Genomic DNA, 13,077 nt, shown 5'->3' with positions numbered 1-13,077 from the left:
TTGGGTACTTGGGTATACCAGGGCGACAACCGTCAAGTTCTACGCTTGATAACTCACTAAGCGTTCCAGCGACAATTGAACTGGTTTTTAAAACTAGATTCTTCAGCTGTTTTTCGGTTTTTGTGCTTTAGCCTTTATCGCTTTTGAGCTTTTCCATTTGATATTGACGGGTGTCCCTTATCGGCAAGGGTTTATCAGTTCCAATATTGTGCGTCTCACTCGAAAAGCTCTTCCAGTCGCGATGACTCATACAATTGGGGGAACTTTCTCGTATCGTTTCTCGTTTATCTATTTGCGTTGGTTTTGCAACAGGTGCGTTGCTCATGTTGACTGTCAGTTAACCAACAACCACCAACAACAACAACAACACATTCCATGCCTCCATTCATTGTGAAATATGACGAGGAAATAGTCGTAAAATATACCTTAAACCTTACAATATATTACTGAACATCAATATAATTTATAACAATATTCTTTAACTTATTCCAAGAATTTATAAACTAACGATAAGGTTTTTTTTTTGGGATTTTTAGTCGCAGTACTTTAATTATAAATAATATATACACATACCTTCTGGAGTTGGATGTGTTTTCTGATACAATTATACAACCCTCCATAAAGATATCAAAAAAAAGCAATTTTACTGCAAACGTTAATTTGGAAGCTTTGCTGGCAAATGATTTAAGCAATTTATATTTTATTTATTGAAATATTGGAAATGTTAGAAGCTTGTCGTCATTGAATGCCAAAAGGATATGCTGCTGTTATTTATTGTTTATCTTTATTACGCATTGTGATCGATCATTATCGATTTGTATACCCTTATCGAGGTTATTATAATTTTGATGTGAAGTTTATTCATTATATTTGTTGACAAGCAGTATATATATATTCTTGAACAGTAATATCAGCCGAGTCTCTTAGTTTTAAGTCTATTTTGATAAATATAAATAGAGAAAACTTTGCATCTATATGCGACTTTTTGCTGCAGTCAGTACACATCGTAGTCGGGTCTATATATCTCATAGCTGCCACAGGAACAATTTAAAATTTGCAGAGGATTTAATAAATGTAATTGTTATATATTATATCATATATATTATAACTTTTATTAATAATAATTTTATCTTTTGATGCATAATGCAGGAGACTGCTGCGACGTCATGCAGTATATATATATATTCTCGATCAGCAACACTAGCAATGCTTTATAATGAAATTTATCTGTTGACAGTTTGAGTTCAACTTGACTTATCTTTAAGTCACGCAGCTATTTAAAGAAGGCGTTGCGTGTGCTCTTTAAATGAAAGTTCTCTCTCCGACTGAGTCATAAGCCCAGAACGAAAACATAACCAGAAACAGCTGTGGAGTTATTATTATCATTATCAACTGGAAACCGCGATATTCTGTCCAACGGCGTATTGTGTGATTAATCGAAACAAAAGATTTTTTGTGGTTTCAGCAGCCAGCAGTTTGAAGTATTTAAGCGATGTCAATTTAGAATTATTATAATTATTATACCCGCGCAGTGCAGTGACGACTTCTGCTTCTATCCGTAGCAAAAATATTACGTCCGGAATAAAAGGCAGCAAAATGCACCAAGGTGAGCAAATAGTAAAGTTATTTTTATGAGTAGTATTTTTCAGTTAGAATTCAAAGAACGATTCAAGGTTCGGTTAGAAATCATGTTGTTTTTTTTTGGTATATGACATATGTATTTTTTCCATAAGGTTATTGATTAAATGGATTTCAGAAGTGCACGATAAGATTTAAACATGCAATCGCTCAAAGATAAGCACACACAACTGGTTAAGTAGAGTAAAGTACATTCATAGATAAAAAGCTAATTATTTGTTTATTGTTGATTTCGTAAGGCTGACTAAATGCAATATTTAAACATTAAAACTTGTGCCGCGTGAGTGATTTCAGCTCAGAGTGTGACAATTTGTCGTCCACGGCAAAGTGTCAGTTGAGTCGCTTACAGCGAACACTGAGAGACAGCCACAAACATATTTACTTGGAAAAAAAAGAAGCCAAATAAAAAACGAGGCAGACTCCGATACGATATCTTATCATTTGCCGGCTAACGACAGAAAACAGTCAACAATCAGTTGATAAGCAAAAGTCTCCCCTTTATAATACAACTGCAAGCGGCGAAGGCAGTCAGTCTATATAAAAACTACGGACCGATCGTTACGGGTTTCCACATCCGTCAGATATAACCAACTAAAACACACACAAAATGGGTAAGCAAGGACCAGCAAAAGGCCAAAACTGTGGAATATACCAGTGCAACAAGTCCAAAAGATACATTCAAAATTGCATTTAAAAACAAAGTGAATAGTTATAGAAATGGAATTGTTAATTGATTTGCAATTAAAATGGAATTTTACCAATCAATCGAAAGTGTTATTCAGTTAACGTAAAAATGTTTTGATAAAAAGTCAGATACTGATACCGATAGCGAACTATATAGACGAGTGCACAAGGCTTAGGATATTTTTAGCACAAACTTGTTGAAAGTACAGTCTTTGATATTAAGCTGCATAGTCGTATATCAATAGATCGGTGCGGTCGGTGCGACAGTTACAATCCAACCCTACTTAAAGCTAACTTATTAGCTTTCATGGCGATCCCGATAAGAAGTGTTAATAATGCCACGATTTCAAACTGTACCTGATAACGCACCCAAAACACCTGCATGGCCACGGCCCTACCCAACTGCTCGCCCTATCTTAGATCTCAACACAAACACACATTGATATATCGAACACAATTCACACTAAATATAATTGAAAAATGAATACAAGTTGTCAACTGTTGTGATCCAATGAAGAGCAGCATTTTTATGAGTTCATTCATCGATTGAGCCGAAGTGTGCCACAAAAAGTACTCAATCCGAATGAGTGTGCAACTCAATCCGAATGAGTGTGCAACTCATTCGATACGTATATGAAAATCAATCACAAAAAGCACTCAAAGACTTGCCACCAAGTCGTGCGTCACTCAATAATGGCTGCCAGGCAACTGGCTTGCAAGAGCCGAAGGAGTGTTTCACTTTATGACTCAATAAAATCAACATTTCGCGTTGCTAACTCAACTTTCACTCAAAGAGAGAGAGAGGAGAGAGAGAGAGAGAGAGATAGAGAGAGAGAGAAAGACTAACCGCAGGGAAAGCTTTTTCTGGCTTTTGACTGTTTTTTTGGTAACTGTTATCAATAATTGCTATCCCCATTTGCAGATCACACCTGGATTGCCCGCAATGCGTACGATGCGATGCCACCATTTGCCGTAATTGGCGGACACGATTCGGACAATGATCCGATTTATGTGGGTCGGGCCTTTCACAATGGTGACATGCTGCCCGCCAAGGTGATACCCAACAAGCATCAGGCGTATGTCGCCTGGGGTGGCGAGGAGATCAACAAGCATGATTTTGAGATCCTAACGGGACACCACTACTGCTGGATACCGGCCAGCGGTGGCGAGGTGCCGCCCCATGCCCTTCGCGTCGGTCAGACATCCGATGGCGAGGCTCTGTTTATTGGTCGCGGCTATTTCCAGGGCAGTCTGACGCCCGGCAAGGTGCATCCGTCGCATGGCTGCCTCTATATACCGTACGGTGGCGCCGAGCACAGGCTGGACTCGTACGAGGTGCTGGTGCAGCCAGAGACCTGGGTGAATAGCTCCGGTAGCAACATTGTGCCCGGCACCATTCTGGCCGGACACGATTGTGATGGCGATGCCATCTATGTGGGCCGTGCCTATCACGAGGGTGATCTGCTGCCGGCCAAGGTGATACCCAACAAGGGATGTGCCTATGTGCCGTACGGCGGACAGGAGCACGTCAAGTATGACTTTGAGCTGCTTGCCGGCTACGGCTATGGTTGGGTGCCCGACTCCTATGGCAATGTGCCACCTGGCGCCGTCATCTGTGGCCGTACCAGCGACGGCGAACCCTTGTACATTGGACGTGGTCATTACAATGGCAGCTTTACGCCCGGCAAGATCCATCAATCGCATCGTTGCCTGTACATCCCCTTCGGCGGACAGGAGGTGCGCCTGGACAGCTACGAGGTGCTCGTCCGCTCCTAGACTGCTTCCCAATGATAACAACAACATTTCTTGTCTATCAATTAAATTATTTGTATTTCATCAGTCACTAAACAATTATTAAAACGAAAAAAATTGAACTGAATAACAAAAGATATTCTTAATTGTCAGACACATTCCTATTTAATTCATTAACTAATTTCATTACTGGAGGTGTTCGAATTTAAGCCAAATGAAATATGAAATAAAAATAAATTGACTTTTCTAATTTCTAATTCAAACGTAATGATTAAAAATAGGAATACTTATCTTTCCCAACTTTTAAACCATTATTTCCAATCGATTACTATACAGGGGATGTCTGATTTGTGATTTAACAAAAGATATACCCAAAAGTATGCATTGAAATTCGACGGGAAATCAACTTGGAAACTTCTGCTGTTCCCCAACAATTACATATATTTTGTACATTTACAGCTATGCTGCATAGCATAACTGTACAATCACTCAACATAAAATACAAGACAAATAAACAAATTAAATTTGCTAAAATTTATGTTTTTTATTTATTCGTTTCCACGTGGAAAGAACTGATTTGCTTTTCATTTCATTTGCTGTTCGTGTGCATCGCGGAGCTTTTTTCTCGAAGCTTTTGTGAGCTTTTTCTACACTGTGTAGAGTTGTAGAGTTGCCATGTCTCATCATCAAATACGAGAGCTCTACACACGTATCGGCAAGTCAACGCTGCTGGCGACGCATTGGTCGCTTTACGTGCCTCGTCAGCGATTGGTGCACAGCACGAAGTGCGTCATTTTCGATTGGTGGTTGCCTGACGGTGCAACACTCTTGGGGCGTGCTCAGTGGCACAGTCTCGAAATGGATTGGTACAGCATTGCGCGTATCGTAATTAAAAAATGTTAATTAAGTATTTCGTTTCGATTCTCTTTTCATTGTCATATTTTTTGGGTTTTGACTCGATTTAAGTTGGAGTTCGCAGTTGGGGCAACTTTTCAAACTGGTTTTCGTATGAAACACATTCTCAGCAGATGCCGCAAATGCCGTCGCTTTGACAGCAACCATTCGCTGGAAACTGAGTCTGCTTTTTGAGCTTCGCTGAGTTAATTTTGTATCTATTGTGTTGGTATAGTTGGCGCTATTTTGTATCTGATGGCTAATTAGCAAAAAGAGATAGGCAGTCTTGAAGTTGCTTAGATTCCAAATGCTCTGCAACTTCCGAGTAGAATTGAATTATGGTTACCTTAAAACGGTTGACACACACAGGCCATTTTACATATATATAGGCCATAGGGGATCTAGGTTGGACTTCTCCAACACTCGTCAAGCTAGTTAAAGAATGGCTTTCCAGGATTGCCAACCGTTTCCTGGCAAGTGCTGGGCAGAAGCACCAGAATTGTTCCGCGGTTTCTATGGGTCTCCAAAGATACAATGAATTTTAGAGGGAAATCCTTTAGAAGACGACTATAATCGCTGACATGCGTAGAAATTGCTTGTTGCAGATTGGTTACTAAGCTTATCATAGATGTATCTAGTAACTAAGATCTAGTATTTGTATCTAATAATCCAAGTATGTTCACCGCGCAGATTCTTAGCAGAGTTTAGTGTTTCTTAACTCTGATACCAAAGATAGAAGATTTTGTGTTAGACAATGTGTTAAGATTGGGATGCCACACCCACTAGGAGGCTGAGGAATCAATAAACCCTTGATAACTCCTCGATATTCGTCTTCTCTTTAATATTTTAATAAATTTTTGTTTTTCAGCGAATTTGAAGGGAAGTTATTATTATTATTATAGGGGGATCTATCCTGCCCCCTTCTGAGTCCAAAGCTCTTACATAAATCCGAGAACCTTGCGAGAACCTTCGTCGGGTTGAGGCTTACTAAGACTTTCGAGTTGAAAACATGTTTTTCAGGGATATTAAATGTTTTTCTAGCTGAGTGGAAGAAAGTTTACTTATGTGGTTATTTTGAACCTGTTTTCAGCTGGCAATACAACGGTATCAGAGTATTCCACAGTCGGTTACATCCGTTGAAAACGTTGTTAGTTGTATTTTGTACAAGCACATTGCTTGTCAATACCATTCTGCTGAAGACTCGACTGATTCCTCCTGATTTAGAGCTTAGAGTTTACGATAGAAACCGACTAACATCATAAGGCATATTTTCAAGAAAGCTGCCGACGGCAACATGTTGCTGCTTTGGAAATTTAACTGCATTGTGAGAAGCTTACACATAGTATAGAATTTGATAAAGGATAAGATTGCTGTTTCAATTTTTCAATGTCAATATAAATTCTTGTAATTTAATGTCATTTAATAAATGTTTACACACAAGTAGACAGGGCCTTTAACCATTGCCTCGCCCCTTCCACATGTTGAGACCGGAGTCTACGCTTCTTCGCTTATCAGTCTCAATATCCATTTAGCTGAAATGTATTAAAAAGTAACTCAGATGCTATCAGAGGCCATCCCATCCATTGAAGCTTCCCAGACGCGCACATGGAACACAGAACACAGAAAACACAGACAGAAAACGCCGAGCGCGCCATCCCTCAAATAACTTTCGAGAAATGCTCGAAATTCTTGCCCAGAGCAACGGTAACAGACAACAGCAGCAGCAGCAGCAACAACAACAGCTTTCGAATATCAGTTTCTTCTACAGCAGCAGGAGCAGCAGCAGCAGCGAAGGAATGAAGCGAATGACAAAATTTGGCCTGTGGGGCTGTCGCTGTGTAGCTAGATACAAGCACACACACACACATATATATACACACACACATTCTGACAGGCATACAGACAAACAGACAGACGTAAAACGTGGAGAAGGAAGTGCGTTGAACGCAGGCAGACGAATATGAAGGCAGGCAAACCAAGAGAAAACTCACAGCAAAAGTGATGTTAAGTGAAGTGAAGAAGAAGAGAAGAGGGCGCATTTATTTAACAAACAGCGAATGCTGCTACGAATGAATGGATGGATGCTATCTACAAAGGCAGCCCTATATACCAAACATTTATATACACAGTGTATGCGTGTGTGTGTGTGTGTGTGCATTTGCAGTTACAATTAGTGGCGACAAGAAGCGAAAAAGAATGGAACAATAAACGCACACGATTCGGTTTCGAGTGCCACTGTGTGTGTGTGTGAGAGAGTGAGTTAGTGGGTGAGGGAGTGTATGATAGAGTGAGTAAAGTGTGGAGGGTTTGTTGTTGCCTTGCTAACGGCGATTGCCCAAAGACTAAATTGCTGGGCATAGCAAAGCCCTGGCTTAGGGATGGAGTAGTGTGGGTACAGAGTACAAGGTACAGCAGGGTTGTGCTCAGGGCTTCACTTTGAAACGTGTCTCATCAGATGCTTCAACTGCAACAGCGATAACACAAAACCGCACACACACACACACTCACGCACACACACACACAACATGCGCGCGCGAATGCTGTGAAATGGAAATGCAAAAAGAAATGCTAGTTGTAAAACGAAGCCACAACGCACAGCGCAATATGAAAAATTGTACATAAAAATGGAAATGCTACAACAACAACAACAACAAAAGGAACGACGAACAGCGCACAAAGCATTGATTAACCCTCGTTCGCAGCAAGCAGCAAAGGCAACGGCAACGGCAAACGGGCATGGGCGTGAAGTACATAAAACCAACACCGAAAACCTTTCTCGAGTTTTACATAAGCCATACATTCTTATGTACATATTCTGCTATATAGGGTATTTCGCAGTGTAGTTGAGCCGCATTTGGGTTACGGTTGTGACTAAGGCGTCGCCGTTGCCGTTGCTGTCGCCGTCTCTAACGGTAGCCGGTTGTCCCGTGCTCTAGGGCTGAAGCCCACTCAAAACCGCACACCTCTGTTAGGGATGAGCGCGTGACTTTTTCTTTGCTCTTATTTTTCGAAATACTTTGGAGTAGTTTCACTAAATGCTAATGACTTAAATTCATTAGCTTTACCATTAGGCTGAATGAAAAGGTAGAAATGTCACACGAATATTTTAATGATTTTAATATTCACAATTTATAAGTCATATTTTTATTAAAAATAAGTACAATTTTATTCAATATTTCTTATATTTTGCTCTAAAATGCTATTTTCGAAAGAGATAAAAAGAAGTGTTTTCAATGCATTGAAAATAATGTTATTTTCTGTAATTGTTTTTAGTTTTCAAACTACATTTACAGCCCCTGCAGAACAGAACACGCACGAGTTTTCATTGTCACGACACGCTCCCATCTCTAACAACTCAGCCACTCGCACTCAGTACTCTAATTAGTTTTTATTGTAAAAATCAGTGTCTAAAAATAACACAAATATGAATATGACGAGGGGGGGTTGCGGAGTGGGTCAGGGGGAGACTGTTCGATCTGCTTCAGTTGGCACCTAAAACAGCTTCAGGCTTGAACTCATCTCATTCACATCTCTCATCTGAATTTGGCTGTCGCTTATGCGTGATAATTCAATTAGGGATGTGTGAATCAGGCAACAACAATAACAACAACAACAGAAGCAGCAGGCACTCGAAACTGCAGCAGACAACAAAAACAACAGCAACAACTACAACAACATGCAAGCGGAAACAGGCGTAGAAAAAGAATTGAACAAAAAATACTCTTTTCTTCCCATCAGCAGCAGCAACGGCAGCAGCAGCAGCCGAAAAACAGAGACCGAAAAACAAACGCCATGTCCATGTGCAAGCAGGCACACAGCGTACAGAACTGCATTCAACCCTGTTTTCTCATACTCATTCTCATTCTCATACTCTGTCTCTCATCTGTATTGGTGTGCTACAGGAACAGAATCACAATCAGAATCTGAACGGTCTCGGCTCCGGCTTTGGCTCTGTGGCGCTGGCTCTGCTTGTGATTCTGCTTCTGCTTCTGCCGGCCTGAAACAATTTATGTGCCATGTATTTTGTACATAAAAATAGCGGCCGAGGCAACAGCAGCAAGAGACGCCAGCTAGCCAGCCAGCCAGCACTGGCTGAGGCCGGGACGGGGCATTGGACATAGACGGGACATGGTTGGTGCCTGACGAGGGGGTCATTATGTGCGCAGCTTGCTTCGAAAATATTTCAACACGGGCATGCGAACACTAGCAGCGCAGTGGCTTAGGCAAGCAATTATGAAAGGGGGCCCTATAATTTATTAAAATATATCTATACTACTGCTTTTAAGAATGATTTTTAACCTATACATTATTGATTGTTTGTTCTACGTCGAATATAAATATAAATATAATAAGTCATACCATTATAGATTTGATATTGTGTTGTTATTATAATTATTCTTGTTATTATTATTCGTATTATTATTAACTTATTATTTTGATTGTCACTATTATTATTTTTATTATTATTTAATGTTATTATATATATTATTTTTATTATTATTATTCTCATTGTCACACAACTTTCTTACCTAGCCCCTTTATCTACCCAACGTACGCCACTGTATTCTATCTTGAATCTCGCTGTACATACAAAACAAATGTACACACACACACATACACACATGCATATATACAAATATACACACAATCACAAATATACAGAGCCATGTATAGCACAACCTCGCTCTATGTGTACGCTTGTTTGTGTGTGTATTCAAGTGTGCGGCACAGCGATAGCAACGAATATCAGCAACAGCAACAACAACAACAAGCATCGACCACGAGTTGGGCCTCGTCGCATTACCAATTTAAATTCCCATCCAATGCCCGCACGTAGCAAAAGAGCCGGTAAGGAATAAAACAGACAGACAGAAGGACAAACGAACAGTGGAATGGGACAAAACGCACAGAGGAAGGGTGGGTGAGAAAGACGAAGACGGAGACGGGGACGGGCAAACGTATTGCAGCACGACAGACAGACAGACTGTGGAAAGAAAGAGTATTTAATGAGCGCTACTGTTCCGCTTTTGGTTCTTGTTTCTCTTCTGTTCTGTTCTGTTATTGCTCGCAATGCCAACTCGATATGTTATGTTACAGTTTTTTTTCTTTTCTTTTATGCTTTTTCAATTTCTCGCACTCTCTCTCTCTATCTCTCGCTCTCTCTCGTTCTCGCAGTCTACTGCTAGTGCAGTCACTGTTGTTATTGTTTTATGTTCTATCAAATTAGGTTCATTTGCGAGAACAGCGAACGGCAGCCACTGTCGACGTCGCAGTCGCTGCTGCCACTGCTTCAGTAGCTTTTGCCAAAAGCACCCTCTATGTTGTTGTTGTTGCTGTATCAAGTGGGCTGTACGAGCGTATGTCTGTGTGTGCGTGCTTGTGTGTGTGTGTGTGTTTGTTGGAGTGCTTATCGACTATGTGTAAAAACCGCACGGCTCACTGGCTGCCCGGTTGCTTGGCTGCCGTCGCTTTGACGCCGTCGCTGCGGTTATGAGTGTGTGTGTGTGTGTCTCATTATATACAATTCGAAAGGTATGGTCTGAGTGGTGCATACATATATAAAAATATATATACATGTATATGTATATATATATTTACTCTGCTATATAAGTGTGTATGTATTTATATGTGTGCCACCAACCCGTCTCCAACACCAGTGGCAACAGCAACAGCAGCAACAGCTGAAGCTGAAGCTGTGGCATGCTGATAATTCAATAAGCTGCTAAAAAATGTCAACATTTTTCATGTGCCGACGACTGCAAATTGGCATTGAATGGCCTGCATGACAAACACACACACAATATATGTATTTACTTATTTATATATGTATGTGAATACATGCTAACATATATTTGTATATGTATATATTTGCAGTGTATTTTGCGCTTATTACGTTATGTAAAGTGCACAGAGTACGCAACGTCAAACTGGCAGCGTCATGCAAGCAAACTGCAACTGTTTGCTCTTGTTCAACAGCATCATCAACTGTGGAAGTCTCTGCAGTCCCAACTCCAACTCAACTGCGACTCCAACTCAACTCAACTCAACTCAAACTCTAACGAACTCCCCCTTCCAACACGTTAGCAACAACTTCATTTGCAATGCAAACGCAACGCAACGCAACGCAACACAAGTAACGAGTGGAATGGAATGGAGTAAAGTGAAGTGTGTAAGAGAAAGAGAGAAAGAGATGGAGAAGGTGTCGTAAGCAGCAGCGTGGAGTGTGTCTTGTGTAATCAACTAATTACAACAGCCGCCAATGCTTGGCACCACTGTTGGCGTTGTTGCCGTTGTTGCCGCCACCCGCCGTGCCAACCAGACAATTTATCTTGTTAAAGTGACTTTTATAGCGTTAGACTACCCCCCGTGCTCCACCTGCCGCAGCAGCATCATTGCAAAGTCGTCACGAAGAAGAGCTCATCGTCAGAAACAATTGAGTAGTACTCAATCCCGTCACTCAAATCAATCAATGACAAGCGAGAGAGAGAAAGAGAGGGAGCGGGCACCTGGACGAAAGAAGCAGAGCAGAAAAGCTGCCCATTTTGAGATGATTTCTTCTTCGCTTTCTCGCGAGTAAACAACTTTACCGTTGCGTTACCGCTTGCTTCTTCTTCGTCCTCTTCTGCTTATTTTTTGTCGCTACTTTGGCAATTTGTGCAGTTATTATTCTTATATCCGGTTGAGGATTTTTTCCGTCTCCTTGACTGCTCACACCCTTGGACACGAATGCATACGCTCCTTCAGCACACTGCGTGTAAATTGATACTTTTTTTGGGTTTCACAGTTTTTTTTTTCTTGATGCAAAAAATTAATAGTAGCCAGCAGCATAGAATGAGTAAGTAGAAGAGAGAGACAGAGAGAGAGAGAGAGAGAGAGAGTGAGCGAGAGAGAGCGAAAGAGCAAGCGAGTACTGGAACACTGGAAAATTAATTGGCCTGCATTTTAATAATGGTGGACTAATTGGATCCTAATGCGACGATTTTCCGCATTTCATTACACGACTGAACTATGTCTGGCAAAATTCAATTACACTGAGATTAAAACAAGCACAAGCTAAAGAAGATGATGAAGTGTGCCACAGATTTATTAAGCAATTCAGATTAATTGTTCGAAATGGATGGATGTGGCATGAAAATAAAATATTTGTCAATTTATTTTTATGTAAATCTCATATTGTTTATATAAATATAATAAAGTTAAATAACTATTTTCTCTGACATTTTTAGCGATTCTTTGCTTTGACTAAAACAGAGTTCATTCCAATATAATAATATAAATAAAGTTAAAATAACTAACCTAAAATGTTGGACTTGAGTGTTGAATAATGTTCATAACACTCAAGAAATTGCAAAAACAATAGCAATAAGTCCTGTTAAGTGTTTCACCGGTGTTGCCACTTGGACCGGCTAATGCCGCAATCAATGCCACTTAATGTGGCGACAAGCATAGGATTTGCTAATTAAATTTCGTACCTTGAGCAGAGACAGAGGCAGAGACAGAGGCAGCGGCAACTCAACTGAAAGTCGAAAACTAATTTAGCGCCATTATGTAACCCAAATGCTAAGCACATAAATCGTCATTTAAGCGGGGAGTCGACTCCAACCCCGACTCCGACTGCGACTCGAACAAATTGCAATTAAAGGACTTGGCGCCCAACGAGAAACTTTGTTTTCCCAGCACACGTTTGGCGCAACTTTTCCCTGCCCACCTCCCAAATTCAATTAAAGCCGCTGTTGGCCAACTTTGATGCTCTCTCTCCCCATACAAACATATATATATATATATATATATAAGTTTTGTTGTGGAAACTCTGAGTTATTGTTAATGGGTAACTGCTCGTCGTGTCACTTCGTGTCGTGTGCAGTTGGTTATTTCAATAGCTGCTGCTGCTGCTGCTGCTGTAATTCAATACAGTTCCGTTAATTGCAATTACACGAGCACAAACAAAAGCCAAAGCAAAAGCCCAACAAAACCAGCCGCAGTCAAATGATGCCATCTTTGCCATTGGAACGAGCTCTTTGAAGATTTGTGGTTTTAATGACCTGGTCATTTAATACATACATACACAGATACACACATAAATAAATATATATATATATATATATATAT

At 40.4% G+C, this 13,077-nt stretch overlaps 1 protein-coding gene across 1 annotated transcript; it reads left to right on the top strand.

Moving 5' to 3' along the window:
• Positions 1-1,924: 1,924 nt before the first annotated feature.
• On the top strand, positions 1,925-4,331 carry LOC6561310. Its single transcript, XM_001986812.3, has 2 exons — positions 1,925-2,249; positions 3,245-4,331. Exons 1-2 carry the CDS (start codon positions 2,246-2,248, stop codon positions 4,096-4,098), a joined length of 858 nt encoding a protein of 285 aa, XP_001986848.2. The 5' UTR covers positions 1,925-2,245; the 3' UTR covers positions 4,099-4,331.
• The last annotated feature ends 8,746 nt before the right edge of the window (positions 4,332-13,077 follow it).

This window comes from Drosophila grimshawi, unplaced genomic scaffold, assembly GCF_018153295.1.
Source record: "Drosophila grimshawi isolate 15287-2541.00 unplaced genomic scaffold, ASM1815329v1 contig_1369, whole genome shotgun sequence".
Classification (NCBI taxonomy): Eukaryota; Metazoa; Arthropoda; class Insecta; order Diptera; family Drosophilidae; genus Drosophila; species Drosophila grimshawi.
Note: the sequence above shows the minus strand (reverse complement) of the source record. Positions and strands in the feature narration are given on the sequence as shown.